General features: G+C 31.3%; 3 protein-coding genes across 4 annotated transcripts; 2 read left to right on the top strand and 1 right to left on the bottom strand.

Moving 5' to 3' along the window:
- The first annotated feature begins 1,103 nt into the window (after positions 1-1,103).
- On the top strand, positions 1,104-3,497 carry LOC136785807 (caspase-8-like). The gene is made up of 6 exons (XM_066747087.1): positions 1,104-1,903; positions 1,975-2,174; positions 2,242-2,446; positions 2,530-2,655; positions 2,999-3,133; positions 3,191-3,497. The coding sequence occupies exons 1-6, from the start codon at positions 1,339-1,341 to the stop codon at positions 3,397-3,399; spliced, it is 1,440 nt and encodes a 479-aa protein (XP_066603184.1). The 5' UTR covers positions 1,104-1,338; the 3' UTR covers positions 3,400-3,497.
- Positions 3,498-4,079: 582 nt separating this feature from the next.
- On the top strand, positions 4,080-16,341 carry LOC136785972 (synapsin-like). 2 transcript variants are annotated; one of them, XM_066747363.1, is made up of 11 exons: positions 4,080-4,103; positions 5,546-5,597; positions 5,690-5,907; positions 6,319-6,646; positions 6,800-7,053; positions 7,115-7,250; positions 9,589-9,693; positions 10,466-10,671; positions 11,034-11,298; positions 12,283-12,508; positions 13,627-16,341. In XM_066747363.1, the coding sequence occupies exons 4-11, from the start codon at positions 6,386-6,388 to the stop codon at positions 13,803-13,805; spliced, it is 1,632 nt and encodes a 543-aa protein (XP_066603460.1). In that variant the 5' UTR covers positions 4,080-4,103; positions 5,546-5,597; positions 5,690-5,907; positions 6,319-6,385; the 3' UTR covers positions 13,806-16,341. The 2 variants fall into 2 exon arrangements, with proteins under 2 accessions (XP_066603460.1, XP_066603459.1); XM_066747362.1 differs by lacking the exon at positions 4,080-4,103 and adding an exon at positions 4,123-4,495.
- A 588-nt stretch (positions 16,342-16,929) lies between these two features.
- Positions 16,930-21,157, bottom strand: LOC136784712 (venom protease-like). Its single transcript, XM_066745581.1, has 6 exons — positions 21,114-21,157; positions 20,476-20,808; positions 19,614-19,828; positions 18,869-19,061; positions 17,780-18,057; positions 16,930-17,279 (listed from the first exon to the last, which is right to left on the bottom strand). The coding sequence occupies exons 1-6, from the start codon at positions 21,155-21,157 to the stop codon at positions 16,984-16,986; spliced, it is 1,359 nt and encodes a 452-aa protein (XP_066601678.1). The 3' UTR covers positions 16,930-16,983.
- Between the last annotated feature and the right edge of the window lie 4,931 nt (positions 21,158-26,088).

Genomic DNA, 26,088 nt, shown 5'->3' with positions numbered 1-26,088 from the left:
GCTGTCAGGAGCTCTCAGAGGTTCTCTTCCAGCATCACCAATTGGAAATAGATACGAAAGCTTGTCACTATTGATATTAGGTTTCTGCAAAAAAATCTGAGTTAACGATTATCTATTTTAATAATGAATTGCATCTTCTTTATTCGTAGAATCTTATTGCTGTAAGCTTGGGATCCATAGTTGACTTGCAAGCTCCAATGGACTTTACGACTCAAGAATATAGCTCCTTATTATTAATATAAAAGTTAATGATGTGTTATTCTTGACAAAATATCAACAACATAAATTTAATTTAAAATATATATTTTCAGTTATTTTTATACACCATATGTTACACAATAATAGGTTAAAACTAAAATACATATTTTTTATACAAATTTATAACACTTAATATGATTTTATTAAAAGTTCATCACTTACAAGTTATTTTAATAAATTAATACAAATTACAGAGGTTAAGTTGCACATTTTGACACTTCACTCATTGGAATATGCCCTCTTCTTTTTATTGATCTGTCGTTTGATTACTATATTATTACCGCTTCTATCAGTATACCAAAATTCCTATCACTATACCAAAAACGTGCTCGAGCAGAATCAATGGGCACATGGGGTATCATATGTCTTTCTCTCTCACTCTTATGCTATTAGACAGAGAAAGAAGAAAATTCTTACTATACCATTTTATCCCGAGATGATATACTTTTGACAAAAGTAAGACGATCAACCGCTACACTCGAGTATATGCAATTTACCAGATTCTCCTTATTCTCCCCACCACGACTCCAATACGTCATCGTGACGTCATCTGACGTCACCGTGACGTTTTACGCTTTGGTGAGAACTAGAGACCTGAAGCTGTCCAGCTAGTTACAAATCTAGTAGGCCATTCTTCACGAGCAGATTCGATGAATGTCAGTGTACATACATTATAGCTACAGCAAAGTAATTTCTATTGTAGGAGTTGGCACTACTGGCAATGCAACAGCAGAACGCACCCATTTCAAACAGTTTTGTGCGGTGTTTTATAATAGAATAGTCCAGCCAGCGGGCAGCCTGGTCCAGCCGGCCAGCCTAGTCCAGCCTGTCCAGCCAGTCCCATCCAGTCCCATCCCCATCCCAGGAACTTGCTAATCTTGCCCAATCTTGTCATGCATTCTCGCCCAAAGCAGCCCAAAGATTGCCGACTTGACAACCGACAAGACAATTGTTCTGTACTCCATTGGACGTTCTGTCATATTTAATAATAATTAGTATTGTTATTATAATATGTATATTTAAAAATGACAGAATTTTCAAGCAAACTCTAATACAGTACTTCTTGAGCAATTGAGAATTATGGCTTTAGAAATAGATGCTAAAACTATCCATCATAACAATTTAAATATGTTTGAAACAATAGAAGAAAGACTGAATATTATTTCTTTGAAAAGCATAGAAGAAGATCTTGATATAGATGAAAAAATATCTATTTTGTTTTTAATGTGTAATCACCAAAGTGTGGAAGATATTATTCATTGTATTAATAATACCAGTGACTTCAATAATATTTTGACTCAGTTTGTATTAAATCATTGTTTTTTTGAAAATTGGAAACATAAGCTTTTAGAAGCAATTGTTTTGATTAACAATAAAAAAATAATAAAAAAATTAGGCATACCTTTAAGGCCGTTACACTTATTATATGCTCCAAATATACTATCATATTCCAAGCACATTTCAACCCTAAAGAAATGTTTGTATAATCTATGTGAACAATTAAATGAGAATGAAACAAATGTCTTAATTGCAGCTATCAAGAAAGATATACAAACTGAATATCACTCTGGTTTAAAAAATATTTCATCTTTAGAGTTACATATTTTATTTTGGCATGATATAAAATATATCAATATTTTACCAGGTATACACATATTATTATTTTGTTCTCTTTGTATTATTCACTATGATCATATTTATCTTATCCATCTTTAGGTTTCAATGATGTAAATATTAAAAATTTATATGAAAATCTAAAGAAATTAAATTTAGCAAATATTATCTGTGAAGATCTTAAACAACAAGAATCTGTGCTAAATAATATAAGAATGGTACCTACTCATTTTAAAAATCTATACAATATTAAAAAAGGACTTTGCATCATCATCAATGAAAAATTATTTTTAGGACCCCAGGTATTTAAATACTTATAACTTGATAAGTTTGTTATGATTCAAATATAAAATATGTTTTGTTTTGCAGTATAAAGATCGATATGGCACAAATTTTGATTGTGAAAATCTAAAAAAAACATTTAAGGGTCTTGGTTTTGAAGTATGTATATATAATGATATAAAGAGAGAAAAATTAATAAATATAATGGAAAATCTTCAAGATAAAATCTATGAAAATCCAAAAGACCCATATGATTGTTTATTTTTTTGCATATTAACCCATGGATATAATGGTAAATTTATTAAAAATAACTAATGAAGTTGACTTTCTGAATAAAAAGCTGTTTTTAATTAATTATTTCATATCTTTAAACAGGAGGAGTTGTAGCTTCAGACAAGGGAAAAATTTCTTTTGACACTATGAATGATAAGATTTGTTCATCTATATTAAAAAATGTTATTAAAATTGTAATTATCCAAGCTTGCCAAGGGACAGTTGCAGGTAATAGTATACTTTATTTTTCTAAAGTGTAGAATAGTAGATGAGTTTATGTTATATAACTATAGTACTTCAATATTTTATATCCTCCTTTAATGTAATATTAAATAATACAATTGTGAACAGTTAAGTAAAAGTGATATCTATGCAATGATCATTGATAATTATTGAACTAATATGACATGAAATTAGTGGTTTGAAAGATATTATTAAATGTCATGCTAGAAAGTGCTGTAGTCAAATAACTCAATACTATGTTCCATTAGTAGAAAAGAACCCTGCTTATGACTTATAAATTTAAAAATGTGTCTTTCATAATGATGATTTTATACATTTATTATAACAGGAATACCACCGGACTCTTTTTTAACAACAGATGAGATAAATGAAACAATTTGTTCAGATGTTACACGCTTTAAAAATTTTTGTATGTTTAAAGCAACTCTGGGAGGCTACAAAGCAATGCGAAATGAAGTAGAAGGTAATTTGTAAGCTGATTTGATTGAAAACTATTATATTATTTACTCTGATCATACAGGAACTTGGTTTATTCAAGAGATATGCCGTGTTTTGCAAAAAGGCCACCCAATCAACTTTCACGCATTTACATCAGAAGTAATAAAATCAGTAGAAGAGAAAAGAGGAATCCACGAAGGAAATCCAGTAGCTCAGTTGCCTGAAGTATGTTATAACCGGTTAATAAAAGACTTTTTAATTCCTAGTTATTTACCACAAAATAATGAATAAAACATTAAACAAATAAATTTAAAACTGCAGATAGGTTTTACAAATGAATTGTTACAGAATTATTTGAAATTCTATGTGTGTAATTTTATAAAGTAATATATTTTTATAAAATCTAAGTAATGGCATTTTTTTATACTTTTTGGGAATTAGTAAGTATGGGTGTACCGGAGCATCCTGGGGGCTTAGCGGCTCTGTAAATTCATTAAATTCAACAACTAACTTGAGTCTTGAATGTCTTTAATGTCAATTCATATTATTTGCATAAACAAATTTTGCCGGAAAAGTATCGATAGCCGATTCTGGATCGAGCTGTAACTATCGATACTTGAAAATTGTTCCGTTTGGTATCGATTCCCAGATACTCGATAGTTTAAGGAAAAGTATCGATATCTCTAAGTATAGATATCGAGAAGCCCATCTTGCCCATCCCTATATATTTACAATTTCAACTGCTTCTTCTATGCGCAGTAACGTTAACGGTGCTAAAAACGTGTTTCATGAACGCGCACTATAATTCAACTTGGTAATTAAAATCAGGAGAGTTTTTAAAAAATGAAAAACTTTAATTTTTATTTCTTAGGGTCAAATATTAATAACTTTTTAATATATATATATATATATATATATGTTTTGTCCAATATTTTCTTTCCAGAGACAACTTTTCTGCACTAATATATATACTTCAAAATTTCAAATACAAAAAGGTTGGTTTTCTGTCCCAGCTTACTACAGTTAACATTAATTTATTAATAAAAATTATAGCAACACACACAAAATTTTTTATAAAGAGCTGTGTTAGCTCTTTACTATAATTATTATGAAAGAGTAAACGAATGATGTCATATGCGCGACAATTCAGAAAAAACATAATTTTCCTTGTCACGTGAAAGTTGGTTTTTCAAGTTTCTATCTGAAGAAAGAAAGCATAAGGAAATAGAAAGTGAAAATATTAAAGATGGTGGTTTAAGAGCGCAAGCGCGCGCAGTTGACAAATTTATCGATCCTTAACCACCCACCCGTCGGTCGACACCCTTTCTCATAGAACCTCACTCTAATTCACAAGTATTTTAGTGCATAGGACAGACACTGTGTACAGGTACGTCAAACTTCTATTACCCGATCGAAACAAATTTTGAAAGCTTATAACATATTCTTTTAATGAATGTAAAATCTATAAATATCACTTTTAGATTTTATCCAGAAAATTGAAGCATAGAATTATCTGTCCAATAGGTAGGCCGTTGACTAAATTTGTACAAGTCGGAGCATTTTATTCGGCAGATTATTTTTAGTTTTATTAGAAATTAAAAATATAGTTTTATTTAACATATGGAATATCAAGCAAAGAACAATTACAATATTAAAAAATAGTGCAAAATATTTGAATATAGACGATGCAAGTCTATTAATACATATATACTACTACATTTGAGATTTATCATTGTTTTAAAGCATGGATATTAAAATAAAGAACTTTATGACATAAGATGAATGTCCTCATTAATGTATATTATCCAATTTGTGATCGGATATTTATAATTTTCGAATTTAAATAAAAAATGAAATCCTAGTAATGCTAAATATATACATATATATAATTACGTACGAGTTGCATACAGAATGTTTCTTAATTTCATTAAAATTTGAGTAAAATTTATCATGAATGTTTGGAAACTTGAGAAATAATAATATTAATGAAGCATTTGTCGTACACGAAAGGACGAAAAGGATTACACTTTTTCGGAAATTAAGAAAAAATATTGTTCACGTTATAAAATAATCAAGCTTTTGTTTATTCCTTAGATTTAATATTATAGTCATGATTTTATATATTCTAACGCCATTTAAATTTACACCATACCGAATATATGATATTTTTAAGTAACTCAAGAACCTATATGATTTATAAAGAGTTTGCTGGGAGCAAACTCCCCTATATTAGCCTTACAACCCCTTAAAGTTCCGACATGACTCAGTGAAACAAATTGCATTTATATGATTCTGCATGACTAGCTCGTATAATGTGTAGAAAATTGGCTAAATAGTTTTATTTTTACTTTTTTATCTGCAATAAAAAGGGAATAGGGTACGTAAACGCGAGTCCATAAATTTTGCAGCATTGCCATAATTATATTGTCCTTTTCAGATTTTTACTTGGCTTAAGAAAATCCAGAAAATAAGAAACCTTCAAACGTTAAGTATGTAAAATTTATGGAAATGTTTAATTTTTCTTCGTTATTTCTTTATCGATTAATAAATATGAAAAGCTATATTACAATATAAATTACAGTAATCGACGATCGCAACGAATTACTATTCTTCAAAACTGTTTTGAAGCGGAGGAAAAGCTGTCATTTAATTTAAACATTATCAGTTTCAAAGGACTATCTTAAAATTAACGTCAGAAGCAGTTGCGGTAAATTGTGGAACTGCATCAAAAACCAGCAACATTTCCTTCTCCAGCTTTCGCCAATCTTTCACTTCAAATGTTAATTACCTGAAGCGACGGTAAATCTTATTTTACCAATATAAATAATATTTGGCCATTAATCAATATTTATTATAAGTATATAGCAAAGTAAGAACGTGAAAAGTTAACCGTCACGGATTCTATTTGTAATTTATTACAAAATACAAGTCCCCAACATGTCCTTGAAAAGGGACTTGCGAAGCTGACAAATATTTGGCTTGAAATTAATTTTTCAATGCAATTATGACTTGGTTAAGGATACTTCTGGAGTACTCTAGTACTAATTTTAATAATTCTATTCGATTAAAAAAATAATAGAAAAAATTATCCAATTAACTTCTCGAGCTAGTTGTTAGCGAAGCCTTTTCGATTTTTCATCTAATGTTAATTTTAATTAGACCGTGAATCAAAATTTTACGAAAGTGAGAACTGTCCTGTATTCTTTATAGATTCTCGTCAGGAGACTTAAGTTCGGAGCTTGACGATGAACCACACTCAGAATCCGGGCTGGCCTCTATGGCCCATGAGGATTCATCGAAGCCATATCAAGAGGTTTCAGGTCGGACTCTTAAGTCCCAATCCGGGCCAATACAACCGTTAAATCCATCTTCGGTATCTGGTGCACTACCAAGTGGATCTTCGCAAACAGTCAACGTTGATCTCAGTCTTAACTTAAAATCTGGATCAAAAACCACTAGTGCTCCTTCATCCCCTGCGAAGACACGAGAAAGTTTACTTCAGAGAGTTCACAGTCTTACAGGAGCTGCACGAGATCAGGTAAACACAAATTCAACTTTTTGTCTAGACGAATAAACTTAAATTAAGTCTTTCTTTGTTTAATCAAATAAAGTTTATAAGAAACGATTCACATATGAAATCCTCTAATATTTGTATACGCTTCAATAAAATCAAAGGATATTTTTCTTTCAGGGAGCTTCTATTTTAGGCGCAGCTGTATCAGGAGCTACGCGCAGTCAATCATATAGCAAAGACAAGCACTATATATTACTGGTGATCGATGATCAGAATACCGATTGGAGTAAATATTTTCGAGGACGCAGATTGCACGGTGACTATGAGATACGTGTAGAACAGACAGAATTCCGTGAAATTTCGTTAACTGGAAGTGAAGCCGGAACTATAGTTTCAATGGCTGCATATCGCAATGGAACCAAAGTGATTCGGTAAGATTTTTTATCTCCTATAAATAATCTATTTTCCAATGTTATAAATTTACGGTTATAGATCCTTCAAACCGGATTTTTTGCTAATCCGTCAAAATTTACGAGATGCTGGCGAAGATTATAAGAACTTGCTTCTGGGATTCATGTATGGAGGAATTCCAAGCATTAACAATCTTACTGCTGTTTACAATTTTCAGGTGAGAAATATTTTATTTTTATTTACGATGTGTTCTCAATGCTATACTTGCGCATTTATTTCGTGGATAATATTAGCGGAATAAATTTTCATGGATTGTTTCAAATTTAAAACTCAATTTTCCAACTTTAATTATACAAGGATTTGATGAAAATCTGTGAACGCGCGCGCGTACTCGACGCTCCACGTTGGGTTATCCAATTAACTGACATTTCTACTGTAGCGCTATCCACTTTCGACGACGCTAATAATCTAATTTTTAGGCCCGGTCTCACAAGCCTTGATTAAGCTGGATTGCGTTAAGTATGCTATATTTAGTGTAACATATAATATAGCATACTTAATTTAATCCAGCTTAATCAAGGCTTGTGAGACCGGGCCTTAGGGTACTTTCGGGATGACGCTATTTTGCACTACAACCGTTTGCGAAACTACGCTGTAGCACGAATGAACAGTGCTGTGACGTAAGCGTTTATTTAATGATATCAACCAACTTTTATTGGATATAAATAAATGAAAATCTTTCTCCCTGCTGACCTTGTTTCGGGCAAGTTCAAGGAGCGTGCTATTAGCTTATCAACGCTACTGCGCACACATTTCAAGCAATTTTCTACGCGCAGCATTGTTCATAATGAAAATAGCATCTTTTCCAAATGCAACTAACGTTGTTTACCAAATTACCACAACCATATCGTTCGGGTAGCGTAGCAGTACCTATATAGAGTTACTTTGTTTCACGAACAATAATGATAACGTTAGTGTTGGTAGTGAAAAAAGTGGGCTACCCGAACGTACCCTTAGACATTTCTTCACATGGCTCGACGGTCCGATATCACAGTTCTCGTAACATATACTGTAGTACTTAAAGCTGAATCGACATGGAGGCATGTGTAAGAATACGATCATAAAAGAGAGAGGCGACTCTCATGATGCATCTACGCACAAGCCCATGTATCGTACTGAAGTGTCCATCTTTCAGCAATATAGTGATATATAAAAGATCGACAAAGAAAGTACGGAATGAAGTTATCTGAAAGGCCAACGAATCAATTCGGTACAGTGTACTCGACTGTCAAGGGTTTAAGGGATTTTCTAATTTTTTTAGTTGTTTGTAAGGGTGGTATAAAATTTGGAACTCTAAGGAACTCTGCTTAGGATATAAAATACTATTGGTTTTTCCTGTTTCCATACCAGAACACTTCGTATAGTATACAGTTACATATTTAAATACTGAAATTTTTTTTTAGAAGGTTTCTAATTTTTTTATATGTTTGTTGCAGAAGTGGTAAAATTCCGAATTCGTAAAAATTATATTTACTATTTAAAACACCATTCGTTAATATTCGTTATGAATAATCATCGGGAGCTCTGGAATCATTTTCAAAGATTTCAAACAGTTAATAGTTTGAATTATAGCAGAAACTTTCTACAAAATATCTGAGAGAATTAATTTCAGTTATTGATTGTTAGGATTCAGTGTTATTTTTAGATGGAATGTACAGTGGAGTGCAGCGAAAGCTATGCAGTCGAGCACTCATCACACTTTCTTACATCGTCCACTTTCACTTATGCTTCATCTGGTATCTTTTCTATCGTTACACGCGCATCGATAAGATCCATCCAGTATAGCAAAGCAGGAAAATCTAGACTAAGCGCAAGTAGAAAGAGTCGGTTGAGAAAGTGATGAGAGTACTCGATTGCTTAGCTTTCGCTGCGCTCGAGTGCTTGTCGTGCACTTTTTTTTTAAGCGAAGAATAGTTTCTGGACCTTTGAATTCTAAGGTGTTTCGTAGGAGAGATTCAGACTATACTAGTCAGATATGTTTTAAATTTGAAATAAACAAAATTCTGCTTTAGAATTGAATAAATAGTGCTGAAATATCAAGTAATAGTTTGATTGCAATATAGAACACAATATTTCACTTTCATATTTACGTCGAATGTCATTTTATTAATTCTTGTTTTTTAATGATTTGTTTAACTTGGTTTTGTTCTTAAAAAATTTTATTTTTCATTTGCCAGCAATGAACACTCTGTTTGAGAATTGCTCCAGAAATGCACTAACTATAAATTCTTATGTACAGGTGGCTACTCTTTATATTACAAAATAAACAAAATCATCCTATATTTCGGGTAGCAGAATGAGAATAAAAAATTGTTTAAATTCTAAAGAAGTGATATTTTTGCTCTTGGCTTTGACATTGAATAATTAGCTTATATACATATATATATAGATTAAAGTTTAAAAATATCAACATTAGCCTCAGAAATGTTATCCATGAAGCCAAAATATGATTATTGTTGTGCTCTTTATAACATAGATTATATCTTTGTTAACAGGATAAGCCTTGGGTGTTTGGACATTTATTGGGCCTACAACGACGTTTAGGAAAAGAAAATTTCCCATTAATTCAACAAACCTATTATCCTGACTATCGTGAAATGGTAAGTATTTAAGTACTTCCGTTAATAGTTTAAAAATAAATTATCAAATTCGGAACGTATTTTGTGCCAGTCGAAAGCTCATATAACAAGAACTACGCAATCTTTGAGGTCACTAGGCGATCACACGCACCCTTGCAAAGTTGCAAGGGTAAAATATTTCGCGCTTAATAACTTGATTTTTTGGACTTTTGAGTTTAATTGACGCGTTAACATACAGACAGGTGGATAAGCAGTTCGCGAGGTAAAAGTGGGGGAGGGGCGGCATTGCTTTAATTATTAACCTTTATTTTTAACAATTTTTTGAGTTGTATATATAATTTCTGAGCAACACACATTCATCAAGTGACCTTAACAGTTCTGCAGTCTTTGTTGCATATCTTTCGAATGATACAGAAATTCGTTCTAAATTTAAAAAGTTTTTCATCATAATTATCCTATTTTCGGCTGTATTTTTTTCTTCTATAACAAAAAATTATAGGTTTTTACTTAAAAAAATTAATTCGATCTCCAATTATTGTTTCATATTTTCATTTCAACTAAATCCAACATCATTATAAAATATCCTCCTGAAATTTATAAATACCACAAAAAGAAAAATTCTTCATTTTCATTCACTAGCAAAAAATATTTCAGGCGAACACGGTAGTTGAATCATTAAAGTTCCATGTATAATAAATAAACCAGATTTAAAATTTTTTGCTTATTAATATTTTGTAATAATTTATATGATATTGTTATAAAGCAATTACTTACATACCTTATGGGATCATAGGTAACTGCTTCGCGATATCCTGTAGTGATTAAACTAGGCCATGCTCATCGGGGGGTTGGTAAGGCGAGAGCAGAAACAAACCAAGAATTTTTGGACTTAGCCTCGCTTGCTGCTTTGACGAATGCATACTGTACGGCAGAGCCATATATAGATACTAAGTACGATGTTCACGTTCAAAAAATTGGAAATAATTACAAAGCTTTCATGTAAGTAAAGAATGAACTAACAGTAACGTATAATCTGCTATTGCTTAAATAAAAAGATAATAAAGTATACGTAGGCAGCCATTCCACGTAAAAATGTATCGATAATTTTAATCTTTTAATTTAAAAATATTTTCTAACTTGATGCATCTCAAAAACTATATAGGTAATACATTAAAAATTCTTCAATTTCGCTTAGAAATCTAAAGAAAACTGCATGAATAATCTAAAATACGTTCTTTTTTGCGTGGAAAAGCCTATATGATAGCTCGAAGAATGGTGATTGGTGTATTATTTATAAAATTTATATCGCAACTTCTCAATGTTTATTAAATTATAAATAATAACATTTATACATATTTCAGGCGGAAGAGTATTAGTGGTAATTGGAAGTCTAATACAGGATCAGCTATGTTAGAACAGCTTGCAGTAAGCGAAAGACATCGTACATGGCTTGATCACATTGCGCAATTATTTGGGGGGTTAGACATATGTGCAATAGAGCTTTTGGTAGGAAAGGATGGTAAAGAACATATCATCGAAGTCAACGATAGCGCTCTGTCTTTAATAGGGGACTCCCAAGAAGAGGATCGACGTCATATAGCGGATCTTGTAGCAGCTAAAATGCAGGTACGTTTAACAAAGTTTACTCTAACATTGCACCTAGACAATTTAGCTTAAAAATCGCTTGGTTGTAGTCCCGGACGTGGAAATAAAAATTGTGCAATGAACTTTATTAAAATTAGTTTTTAGCATCCTTGTGTTTGTTTTCTTCCCCTGCACCCCGAATTAAATTCTATGTTCCATATAAGTGGAACTTCTACTGCTATCCATCTCTCTCATGAGCAAAAAGAAGATACTACTTGGTGCAGTTTACAGATCTCTCAAGGTTTTCTTTGTTTGGAGCTTGCGAAATTGCTCTTGCCTTTACGAATAAAAATCCAAATAATTTTCTACATTACTTACTGAAAATGTGACGAAGCATTCATATCCTTACAATATCGTTCTTAAGAATTTTCCACTAAAGCATACTGTTTCCCAAATATTTGAATGCATTCTAATTATCTTAAGAACTGGGATTTTCCATATTTTTAGCTCCTAACGTAGAAACCATAATTCTACCATCTGACTACACTCTCATTGAGACATTTATTCAGAATCACAAAAATTAAAACATATCTAAAAATTACAAAAGTTTAAAGGAAGTTTTTTTACACAAGGTTTTATGCTAGGTCTTTTATTTTTGTCAATTATTTATTAGATAGAAATTAACAATTTAAGTCTATATATAATTAAAATCATAACGAATGAAAACATTTGCAAATACTATCAATTTTTTCATAATAAATAAGACTTCCCAAAATAGGAGGAAAATATCGATTTTGTCACAATTCCTTCTCGAAAGAAGTATAAATATTTCATTTCATGATACCACGTAGTTAGTTATTTGCGGTCACGTTTTACATGATGCTATATATACAGTGTCATTAATAATTAATTCGTCGAAGCTCTTTATCACGGTGCTCGAATATAGAAATTTTCTTTCTCCTGTAAATTAATTTTCCTTGGAATATAAAGGTTTTAAAAGAGAAGATATTTATCTTTTTTTCACAGGTCTATTGTCGACATACTACTTCAACGAAGACAGCTCCAAGAGGGTCTCTGTCGAGCTCGAGTCAAGTAACAAGCCCCGCAGAAGACCAAGCTGCAGCTCATTTAGAGTCGCATAATAGTTTGGGTTCGATATCAACGATAAGTAGCATTGGATCCACTGGTCCAGCGACAGATGGAATTACAGCTTCGGACAGTTATCATCAATTGCAACGCCGTGATTCGAAAGGTTGTTCCCTTTATATTTTAACATTTATAAATTAATTTTATTTAACGTTTATGTAACATAATAGGGCCATGATCTGCTCTATTAAAGTTTTTCTATAGTTTCCAGTATTTAATTATGATAAAAATTGGGCGTATACAGTTGCGTATTAAATTTTATCACTCCTTCAAAAAATAATGTAGCTTTGTTTATATTGGTATATATACTTAATGAGATTTATAAATAGAGAGGAGAAACTAAACATTCGATAAGTAACAGTAAAACATATAGATACCCTGATGTGTTACACACTAATTTGCCCCACGTTGTACGATAAAGAGTTTTCGAGATATAACTTTTTAAATTTTCACTCCCAACCCTCGTCCATTCTTAAACGATGTTAATTAGGGAATTGAAATTTTATGCGATAAGCTGTTTCAGGGATTGGAACAGTTAGGGACGGTGTATTATCTCTTTAATCAAGGTTTAGCTCGTTAAATTCAGATTAAACAGTAGTTCCTGTTGTACATATGAAGTACGTTGCTGTTACCAAAGACTAACTCGGATTAGTGCAATCGACTCTTAGACGAAACTTCGGATCAACTGCCCTTGTATGCTGATTTGACACGTTTTTTTTAGAAGCCCGTTCTTCAAATTATTATTTCCAATTTAACGATGTTATCTTTTGATGGATTTTAATATGATAGGGCTCTTTAGAATCCTGAGGAAATTATTTACTAAACTTGGAAAATGTTTTAATTTTATTGTAGTTTTTTTATATCAATGTATTTCAATTATTTTATTTTTCAATACTTCGCTATAGATAAGCTTCTAGTTTTTCCAAAGATCTTGAAAAAATATGAAAGTCATTCAAGAAATAATATCATTACAGTTTAGATATATTAATCTGTAATATCGCTAATATGGACTTTTCTTATGGTTATTGACTATGAAGACTGCCATTAATCTTACACGATAATTTCTTCTAAATTTAAAAGTTTCGAACATTTGTGTGTGTGTGTGTGTTAAGAGTTACCTGTGTCACCCTATATCATATCGATAAATGTTGAGAATAAAATTTACGGTTAAATAAATTGCAACAAAAATATGTAAAGTAACTAAAAGACTAAACTTTTTTTTAGCTTCTCAATCGAGTACAACGACAAGTACTGCACCAGTTGGTCGCCGGCCAGAAGATCCTGCGCCTTCTAGAGCTCCATTTTATAGACAAGGTAGTCAATCTCAAACTCAAGGAGAAGATACCGAAGACACCATGAAAAATTTAAGAAAAACTTTTGCTGGTATATTTGGCGATATGTAGATGCCAACAGCTATATAAAAGAATATTTAACAATGTTCAAAAGTATAAGCAAAATCATTTTCAATGAAGCGATACATTTTTAATTGACAGTTGGATTTCACAATAGTAATGAAGACTGTAAACATTGACCTTCTTCAATAACCTACAAACTTCAACATTTATGTATTTGCAGTTTAAAATATGTTCAAATTTTAAGATCCAGTAGTACTTAATGTAACAATAGAGAAACTTTTTTAGTTATTATTTTAATGAAGCCTTTGAAATATGGTGATAACTCAAGTTATCACCTCGATTTCTTCGTATTTTGGTATTTTAACTTCTAGTTGACGCATTCTGGTCGGGTGTTCTGCAATATTTTATTACTTTAATGATAACAGATCATAGAAAAACTGTTGAGTAGACGTTAATACTTATTGTACACATGTTATAAATAAATAAACATGAAAAAATGAGATTATTTCTTAAAACATTTACTGCTAACGATGTTATTTGAGATAATCACTTCAAATTTGTTAAGGAGCGGGTATACGGATCGCTAGTTATATACGAATCGAATACCACATTATTAAAGTTGAAAACATCATCTGCAATATGTCGGACAATATGTTGAGCAATAATCGGCAATAAGTATAATTTTGTTTATACTACTCTCCAACATTTGTTTCATCACTCTGAAAAATAGCTCTAATTTTTATAGCCAAATTAACTAATTCCAAAGTATGTATACCATGGTGCTGAGGCTATAAAGTGAAAATAGATTAGATATAGTACATAAGTTATTGCATATTGGAATGCAGTTGGTTGGATACTAGAATTAATTACTCATTATCAGAGTAAATATCGTTTGATTAGAATAAGACCCGATGATACGAAAAAATATCAGTTCCTTCCAACTGTCAATGTAACATGAAGAAAAGAGAAACAATCTCGGAATCAATGGAATCGATTTTTTTAGAATCAGTAACATGGTAGTGCGACGACAGCAAATAATTAAAATAAGAAAGCCGCGCGAACTCAAGCTCTTATACTTTTATACCAATTAGTACCGCCCTTAGGTACAATTTTTTTCTGATTTCACTTTTTTTCGAATAATTTATTAAAATAGAGTTTGGTTTATCATCATATTATGATTTGCATTAAGTTTTTAAATAAGATTAAAAATGACCGAATCGATTTACGCAATCTTGAGATATTAGCGTTTGTATTTTCAAACAGTCATCTTTCAGAATTTTTTCCGATCAAAAATTCTTTCGACCGACAGTTTGGTGTCTTCATCGGACCTCCTACTGTTTCACACGTGAAAAACTTACCTTGTATCCTTTAATAGTGCCCACTTTTGTACCCTCGTTCTTTTAGTTCGCCTGAACACTGGACCACTAGACTGCCTATATATATAGTCCTATAGATGCGCAGTCTGGTCGCTATATATTTGTATGTGTATGTAGCTTACTTTATATATACATATATATGTACATGTAATTTGGTAGTATAATAATAAAAGTATGTGCTGAGATACTTTTGGTGCCTGCTAAGTGATATAGTAATATGCATTAAATATATACAACAATACTGTAGAGTGTAGGTATGTCTGATACGTGCAAATACCAGCAATAATAAATTATGATCATACAAATTTCATTTTCTATAGTTGGTAAGAATATATACAACTTTAAAATTAAGAAAAATAAAAAAAATGATTTAGAGTGCACAAACGCTTAGAAATACTAATATGCATTGCACATTCAGGTCAGATAGTTCTGATAGCAGGCTTAGTGGCTTATATAGTAACACATACAACGAGTAACGTTAATCGACCCCCTTTCCCCATCAGGGTGATACATAGCTGATACCATCACTCTTACTATCATTAGCATTATTACCATTTATAATTAAACTCAACAGTTTAATTCAGGGCTTGGATATTTTTACTCACATTTAAACTGCTTACTACAGTCACTAATAAAAACTCATTCTTACTGATGACTATAGCGAGAAGTCGATAAGTGCAAAAATGTCTAATCCCTGGCTTAATTATAAAAAACTGTTAAAATGGCATTTCCATAAAAGGCTTCGGTTACACCAAAATAAAACACCACTAGATAAAACTCCTAAGTGTAGGTGTAACCCGAACCAATTTGACGCCAGATTATTCGCCTTGTTACTAAGGCCTTAAAAATAGCAAGTGGCCAATGAGCATCGATAGCAATCGAACGTTAGAAAATAATGGATGCATATATTGACCATGCTTGCCCAAAAATCTTACCATATAAGATAATAACGTTTAATGATGCACTTTTGGGTGGAAGACACAAGCGTTCAGCCCTAACAGTTAGTTTGAGTCAATAGTTGCAAAGGAAAAGATGAACATCTTTTTCTTAGAACCTCTAATTCAAAATTAATAACAGACTTATAATCGGACAATTCACATTATCGATTCTCTCACAAAGCTCAAAATATCTTAATTATTGTATTTCATCTATCTATTGTAAATCTTCATTGTCAACTACAATAAATGAAATCAGTATTTTGAAAAGTCTACTAGTTTATTGACGAATAGAACCATAGTAGAAATATACTGCAAAATATATTGTGATACAAATCATACAAAAATATAAAACAATCTAAAAGAATTAAATGCAACACTTTCATACGCGCCATCAATCTGATATTTTCTTCCTTTTTAGGGAAAAAAGTCTCTTATTGACCCTTGTCCTTTCTTATAAACAAAATTAGTCGGCAAATACTTAATTTCTGTGAAATATCCAAGTTCTTAAAGCATTTATATTCCTGCAATTATACAAACAATGCAGGTCTTTAAGACCATTCTCGACCAATCAGATCACACATCTCTGCCAAACCAATTGGCTTCGAAAACTAATCAGCCTGAAGCTCGTAAAATTAAATATAACCACATACTTAAGCCAACACATACATTCATACCCCAATCTCATTCCAATTTCAAAAACAACCTGAATATTTGTGAATCGATAACTATCAAAATCAAACACCTATAATAACAGAGTAAATAAGAAAATGTTGCAAATAAGAACAATGAGATTATTAAGTTAATAAAAGGAATTTGTTTCGACTTATGAAATAATAAGAAAGACGCTATTGCTTTACATGTTTATTATTTATACAAAAAATAGAACCTAATTAATAACGAAGGTCCCAACTATTATGTAAATACAGTTTTAATCCAGTCTACATATTCTGTTATACGAGTATATACACCAGGATAGCCAGGCTCTCCGCATTTATTTCCAAAGGAAACTATACCAATCTGCATCCAATGTCCATCTGCCCTGAGCATAAGAGGTCCTCCAGAATCACCTTGACAAGCATCTTTTCCGCCTTGATTGTATCCAGCACAAAGAAAATGACTAGTAATAGGTTGAAAATATGCTGCATTGCATTCTTCATTTCTCCACACTGGTAAAATTGCTTGCCGTTGTACCGTGCTTTCTTTTCCTCCTGTAAAATAATCATAATGAACCTTTACGCTGACTTGTATAATTCTAATATGAGATCTGGCTTTTATAGCAGTTCTATTGAGTAAGTGGGATGAGTTTTAAAAAATTGTATGTACAGAGAATTTCTACTGTTCCCACTTTCTCGACAAGAAAACGTTAAAATATTCCTCTTTTTCTTCTTTCATAATGGCCTAACATCATTATCCTTATAACTAAAAAATTAAGAGCTAGGCTTTAATACAGCCAACCGATTCTTTCTCGCTTTTGTGCTAATCGTAAAAATTATCCCACCGTAAAAAATCCATTAACGGGACATCGACAAAATGATTTATGCCAGGGTTAATCGTGGAATTTGAACTCAAACTTCAGCTGGTAGAAGCGGATAAAATTTATAACTTACGTGATATGCTTCAAATATTTCAACCAACGCAATGCCTGAACTTAAGAGTTTAAATTTTAACTTTAGATCCTAACATTAGGTGTATAGTTTACAATATTTACCGTAAAAAGTGGTTCCCCAACCAACAACAGTTGGTCTTGATCCAATAAATAGTTCATTTTCATATCGAGCCGAAGGTAAACAAATTGGTGTTATATATGGCGTCCTTTTTATTTGTTTATTTAGCTCGAGAATTGCAATGTCATTATAAAACCCAAGTCTAGAAAATTTCGGGTGCACATGGATTTTTTTGACTACATAAGTTTCTGGTGATGAAGGCTCATCATCCTTTTGAAGATCGACGTCGCCTAAACGCACAGTAAACTGGTGTGCTAGAAACCTGCAAAGAAATTGTCAAATTTATTTCTTACAATACTATATAATTTCTGTGAGGGAAAATTTTCAATGAATTAAAACTTATTTAGTACGATCTTCTAATGTAATGACTAACACGAATGCTATATTGGGTACGTAGAGTTATTGAAAGAGAGCTAACCACCTTGTGTGAGACTGCCAATTGTTACGGATCGACATTCAATTATTTACACTCTGAACAGTTAGGATGTCAATCTTGTGTAAGACTCGTTGACATCGGACTACAATAAACGGAATCAAATTGGAAAACATTCTTTGACATTTCAGTTAGTTTAATAAAACTAATAAACGAACAGTTCTCAAAGAATAAACTTACAATTTATTCTTTCAGTATCGCGTTTCGTCAGTGATGGCTGGAATGGGCAAATATAGATTTCCCAAGACAAAATAGATTTCTAGTTTTACGTATAGAGAAAGTCCCGAAAAGCAAAATAGGGAACGAGACTTTATGTTATATAATTTTGTGGACATAAAGTGAAGTCCTATGCATATGCTTTGGTGGGCTGTCAGTATAGTACACACTTAAACTAATCGATTTATGTTACACAGAAAAACGTCAAGAGGGTATTTTATTGTAGGATGTATTTGAGAGAGATTTCTGAATGTTAGGAAAATTGTTTACAGTCAATTTCAAGGTAGGGGACACTGTTTTTAATAAAAAAATAAGCGTATATTTTCTATTTATTATTAATTGGTATAATCTAATGGCTATATACAAAGGATTTTAACTGAATTTTCCTCGAAGAGTATAAATAAAAAATCAAATATTTACTTACGGTCGTTGACGTTGATCCATAGTACAGTGAGCTGCTGTGAGTACATATTTAGAACCAATTAGTGATCCACCACACCAAAATTCCGTACGCTTGGAACCATGTAAAAAGATCGCAGCCATCCATGGCCATCTTCCTGGTAAAGCTTCCTCACCACCAACAATACGATATTTTCCAGAATTTCTTACTCCACATTCTACAACAAGATGAAATGTTAAATTCTATTTATTTATTTCACAATTTTAAATAAGTAATATATGCAGTATATATAATAATCGCTATATATAACAGCGTAGTCGAAAAATATATTCTTATTACGAAATACGTACAATTAAAAACAGTCGGAATAGAATATTCGACAAGGATATCATTGAACAAGTTTTAAGACAAATTTTTAGAATATTCTTCGACAAAAGATATTTTTGTTATTAATTATCTACTCCTTATACAAGAGAATACTCAATCTATTTTACCAACAAAACCAATAATTCTGATAAAAAAGGTTGTTGTAGGTAATTCCATGTTTAAAAAGACGAATTTTGGAGTACAACAGAGATTGTTTTGTAAACCGAATATATTAAAATAGCACGAGACAGAAGAGTTTTGGTATTGCTAACAGTCAAAAAATATCCTTATAAATGTCAACTTTAGGCTATTTAAAATTATACGTTTTGGTCGCTTCTAATTTTACCAATAATGTGCAGGAAACTTTATAAAATAAAGACTTTATTTTTGTATTTATAAATACCATCGTCTGTTTGAAGATCGTTATTGTCAGATATATCAAATGAACCGAAATTACTAAAATTATTTGAAATTATATTTAAGCCAGTCACAGACTCCAAACTAGGACGATAGGTAGTTTGAATATGCTGTAATTTAATAGGTTGAGAAATAAATGGTCTTGTTGGTCCCAGATTAGGCCTATTGGTAGTTTCAGTTATTGATGCTTCACCTGTAACACTAAAAATTAAAATTTCTTATGTATTAAGTTATTAAATTAGTATAATATGTAATTTTTTATGATTATGAATCTGTGTAAGAAACATACATGTGTAAATGTACACATGTTCAATTATAGAAATTTGTTTTAAAACATATAAATTAAAAAACACCTGACACAATAGTATTACGGCGGTACTTAATTTAGTCAAAAAAACGACAATACTATCTTTACTAGAAGAAGATTGAATTGGATTTTTGTTTCAACTTAAGTTCGCTTTGTTCAAGATATAACTGTAAAAAAAGAACGATAAGTACATAAAAATACCAACAGCAAAAGCATCCTCGCGAAATATTATGTGCAGTATATGTCTTGAAAAGGGCCCCCACATGATAGGTAGGTTTTTGTGGTGTCATTCAAAAGGTTATGACCCAAAATCATGAAAACCGTCAAGGTTACTTAGCTGTCACTTGTATTTCAGAAAGATAAGTATATTTTTACAGATTTTAAACCTTTAGTGTGTGGAACACAAACTTATATAAGCAAAATGTATATATATATATATATATATATAAGAATCTCTTTTAATAATTTATTCAGTTTGCAAAAGCCGTAAAATAATCGTATCAGTAGCTTTCACCTTATTTATAAATTTTAATAACTATACCTGTCAGATCCATGCTCAGTTTTATTTATCGGACAACAAACTCCTGGTACAAATAAACTTTTAAAACATAGGGATTGCCTTAACTTTGTTAAATCCAGCAGTAATTGTGGACAGCTACTGAGATCTTGACATTTTCCTTTTTTACCTTCCGCCGTTAAGCAAATAGAATTGTCTTTAGAAAGACCTTCATTCACTGCTTTTGAATTAACTGTTTCGGGTACAATTGATAGTGCATGTTTTACAGGGGAAGCAAGACCTTCTATTATTGGTGAGAGATTTTCAAGTACGTTACGACCTAAAATAAACAGAAACAGAGAGTTAAAAAATGTATTGCTATATAAAAAAATAATACGTTTTAATTAAATCATGTAAAACTGTGTGCGTAGAGAAAATAAGTGATAAAACTTTGATAGAATGAGTATAGGAATAGAAGAGGGCGGGAAAAGGTATAGCCATTCATAGCATTGATTAGGAATAAGAGATCAGCGTCATCTTTTAAAGATATACAAGGCGTAATAAAATCATTGCATTTCCCTAAAGATGGGTGTACATGGCTGTCTCGATGACAACCCTCGAGTTTAGAAATAATCGACTCTGTGGTACCGAAATGACAGCCCTCTAAAAAGCAACGTTATTACGCTATAAGATTTTTAAAGCGAGACGCATCAGCGGAGAGTTTCATTTTAGTGAAATCTGAGCAGTCCGCCGCTATAGATGGGAATCATCTATCACTGAAGAGGTAAGTAATAAGAAAGAACAAGAACTGCCGAGAGTGTAAAAAACTAAAAATAAATTAGTGGACATACCGTCTCGCGTCCGTCGTTTTCGCATGTGCATTATGCTTTCCTTCGGGAACTGAGTATGTAAGAAATTGTATTTGTGTGGGAGCAAACGATTCAGTGATGTCTGATTATTATATTTTATTAAATGTAGTTAATAAAGTGTCTTTAATATATTTGAATAATAATTGGATTAATTGTGTCTTACATATAAATTTATTTTCTTTTAGGATTTTATGTGAGGTGAAACACACAGAAAACTTACATCTACCGGTAAGTTTTTATAAAGCAATTATTGATATCCTATAGAAAACTCCCTACACTGTCAAACACTATATGCAGAAACAACGAAAATGAAACTTTAATAAAACATAAAAACCTGAAATAATGAGTATAAAAAAGTAGGAATCTGTTTAAAATTTCAATGTAAACGCATTATTGTCTTCGCAGAAAGTGGGCACTTAATTATTATTGTTTTTCTTATTTTTAATATTAAACTTACTTTGCGAATAATGAGGCACTATTTCTTCGGTGTATACCAAGCACCCAACCAGAATATTCCATGTTATATACAAGTCTGAAAAAATTAAATATTGTTTAGAAACTCAAGTATGCATAGAATTAAAGTATGGTACTATTTTTGACAAGCGCTTTATGTTTAAGCCTAGTGAGAAAGAGTCCTGTCGTCGATAAAAACTCTGACGGGCATTTTCGTCAAGTCGAAAACATGACTCGAAAAAGAAATTTTTTAAATTCGGGATAGAATGTCATCTTTTTAGCGTCTTTTCGACATGTGGAAAATAGACAACTTTACAATGACTTCTTGTATTTTTTGCACCTTTAATGTAAATGCTGAAATTTATATTTTGTTTTTACCATTGTAATTCTAATATAAAGATCCACAGAGTAAATTAACCTTTTATTAAAGTTCTCCAGTATTAAAAGTACCTGTAATAAAAACAATGAGAAATAATCGAACTTCATTGGATTTTAAATCTATGCAATAATTATAAATTACTCATCTGCATATATATTTATTTAATTTGCTTTCTCAGTAAATAATTGAAGATTTCAATTGGTTTAATCTAGTTTTATTTAAAGTGATATAGAGATATTTATTAAACAATATTTATCTATTCACTACGTTACACTACTGATAATAAAACTGACAATTGTAATTCATAATTATTTAATGGAACTTTTAACGATATTATGCATGCCCTAACCAAAAATTCGATTCATTTTTACACCATATCAATAACAAATATTTATCATTTTCCTCGTGATAAGCTACGCTTATTATATTCAATTAATAATTATTAAAACCATGAAAAAAACTAACGTTAATTACCCAAATCGGAAATTCTCGTAATTTTCCCAGCTGCCGCTATAAGCGCCTATAAAAGGAAGGAGAAAGAGAGGCAGATAGAGCTTTCCTGTATCGTCATTAATGCATTAGAGAGAGAGAGAGAGAGAGAGAGAGAGAAGGTATTGAAACTGAATAACTTTATAGCTACAGAGAGTTTCAGCACGATGGAAATGGCGAGCCATATGATCGCATGTTCTCATGCAGCATTGCGTGATCCGATTTGAACGTTTTGATCTCATTTGAAATGTTTCAATAATATCATATAATAAAAGTTCATTAGATTTTCAACAAAATAAGTGCATAAAAAAAAAGGTGAGCGCCAATTTTCATCTGAAAGGTATAGTGTTTCGATGGCTTTTAAAATTAATTGTTGTCAAGACGCGGTACAATGAGATTTTTTCTTTAAATCCATTAAATATTTCTTTTTGTTGTTGCAAACAAATATTTAATTGATTTTAAGAAAAATTGTTCTCAATGTACTGTATCTCTTGATTCAATAAATAGCATAATGATGCAATCAAAACACGTTTTAAAATTTTAGCTTCACAAAATTTGGATATTTACACTAGATTTACAGTGGTATTAACAACTATATTTTTGAATGAATTTATTCATGTAATTCAGTATAAGTATAAAAAAATTGTTAGTTTAACGTAATAAAGATATCATGAATATTATTTGAAATTAGAAACCTTTTCCCGCCTACATTAAATCATAAAGAAATTATATAGATAATAAAAGTATCGTTTATAAAATAACTAAACAGCAGGTTTTATTTATTATCAACTTGAATAACTTACTTAAAATTTTTGGTGTCATCATCTTAGTCAAAATAATGGATTAACGCTGTAAGGGCTGTAACGGAACACCTTAGGTACAATTTTGTAAATAGCACCAGCTCTGTAGGCTCAGCATAAGTCACTTGTCATTTAAGAAAATAAACATTTAAAGTTTGAAAGACATATAAATCACTAGATAAAATTAACTTGTAGGTGTACAAAACAAGTTGATTAAAAACATTTGGATTATTGGAAAATATAATTTTTTGATGCAATAAAAGGAAGACGCTGACAATAATTCTTACATATTCTACGGTAGAAGGCCTTAAGTATGACTGCCCACGAAAAGACCTCGACACACTTTGCTCTCGACGTCACTCACTCACTCTCTCCGACGTTCTTCCTCCTTTCTTCTAAATAGAGGTCTTTCCTATAGCTTCTTTAACACAAAAAAGACGATCCCTCCTACTAATTTTTGGTTTCAAAGTGACGTCAAAATTAAATGTCCATCATAACAATTTAGCTATGTTCTTTTAGAAAAAATCCATTATACAAATATAACTTGCAGCTGACCGGTCTATTATTAGAATATTTTTATATATTTACTATAAAGTTTAATTATGAAAAAATGAACACTGGTTGCACTCAAGAAATTAAGCACTTATTAGTAAGCGATCAATTAAAAGTGAGTTATAATTTATCAAATTCAGCAAGTTCTCCTGAGTAGCCCTGCTGCTAGATTGCTCCATTATCGAAAAGTAGTCTCCGGTTCTAGAAAAGGTAAGCGATTAGGGCTGTCCAAAATTTTGAAGAAATCGTCTATTCGTAAAAGATGTTTTAACATGGCAATATATGTTCAAAACGAGCAAACTTGCTAAAGAGTTGAATCTTGTCCTATAGTTCATTATATATAATGAATAATTTTCAGGTAATTTTTCATGGCTTTTTGACTTTTAGTTTAGAAAGGTACCATTTTTGAAAAATATGTATATTAATGATCGAGATTGTACGTACTTCCACAGTTTTATTTTATTATAATTAATCGAAAAAACTTTTTTTTTAATATTGTTTAAAAATTTCGTGAAAGACCTTTCCAACTGTAAACCACTATATAGAAGAACAAGACAGTACACAGTGAAAAGTTTAAGATGAAATTCAAAATACTGATGCAGTTTTAGTCTATATAGGCGGTTTCTTTATTCTCTTGCCTCCCTTTTACTCTCAACATAAATCTTCGACCGATGCACTGTGTCACCTATAATCCTTCATTTTCATGTTATTGGATGAGAGAGAAAAATAATTTGTTACACAGAATAGTAACGAGAGTCTCAATCATTACATATGAAATTGAGCTTCAAAGTAAATTTTCATTAGAAAAAATATTCAAATAACTACTTAGGGAGATGCATATATCTGTACTGAGAGATTCATGTCCATTTAAAAAATTAAGGAGATAAAAGCGAGTGTCAAAAGAGGCCCGCATTTTATTGCGTAAGCTGAGTTGCGTGATCACGAGCGAGAGTCGAGAGCGGAGATAGCAATGCCTAATGCTTCAAAAATGTCAGGAAAAAATCACAGAATGGATACAACCACTGAGAATGATGTCTACGAAGATGAAGATTTAAAATATACGCATTGTAAAAAACTTTATGTAAATAAATTAGAACGCAGACGCGGGCAACTTTGTAACTATAACGATTATCGTTTCAAATGCACATTTTTATTTTATCAATTATTTCGCAGTAATAACTATTAAATTATTCTTTTGGAGAGCTATATAGATTCACAACGACAAACGTAACTTACAAAATTGTCCACGACTATCGTTGCAATTTTACATCAATTTATTTTAGTGCGCCAATCACAACTCAATAATGAAGTATAAATTTTCTACATAATACATTTGTTACCTAAAATTTACAATCGTTTTTTCTTTATTTTCAAACAAAATTTGTTTAAATGGTTATCTCGATATCCAAAAATCTGTCAAACTAACTGGACCAAAATTTTTACTGCAGTTTATTTATCCGCAATGGTTCTTACAGAAACTAAAAATTGTTATTTATAAGAACAGTTTCTTATTTTTTATCTTATTTATAATGAAAAAAAATACATGACAATTCAGATTCATTTTATTATGGTTCTCCTATTTTTGGGGATTCTTCTGCTCACACTGAAAAGTGTATGCCTAATTTTAATGTTAGTCGCTACAGATTTTGACGTAGTGGACTTAAACGAAGGCCACGAGAGCTTACAAATAAATCGTAATTTAGGGTATGTGTCAGTCAAGCGTGCAAATGTCTAAACTTATGCAAACTAAATCATTTTTAATAATGACGTAAACCATATGTGTATAAGTCAACACATGTAATCGTGTTCTCATTACAGGTTTTTATTGATTTCACTAATTTATTAGTATCATTACAAATACTATCCACCGAATGCATATAGTTTACGTTAGTATCAAAAAATTATTGAGGTTGCGAACATTTAAATTATTTGCGCGTTTGATCAAAACGCTCCCTTAACAAAAATGCGCGCGCGCGTGTATACCGACACTACAGAATGATTTTTGCCTGATGTTTAAATTGTCATAGATAACGTTATTTCAAATTTCATCGATTTATCCGAAAGTGACTTCTTCAAGGATAAGAAAGTTGTTGATGCCAAAAGTAAAAAATCGATC

The sequence above is a fragment of the Prorops nasuta genome, unplaced genomic scaffold, assembly GCF_024137725.1.
Source record: "Prorops nasuta isolate Cenicafe-Biocafe unplaced genomic scaffold, Cenicafe_Pnas_1.2 PNAS00003, whole genome shotgun sequence".
Classification (NCBI taxonomy): Eukaryota; Metazoa; Arthropoda; class Insecta; order Hymenoptera; family Bethylidae; genus Prorops; species Prorops nasuta.
This window is presented reverse-complemented; position numbering and strand designations above follow the sequence as displayed.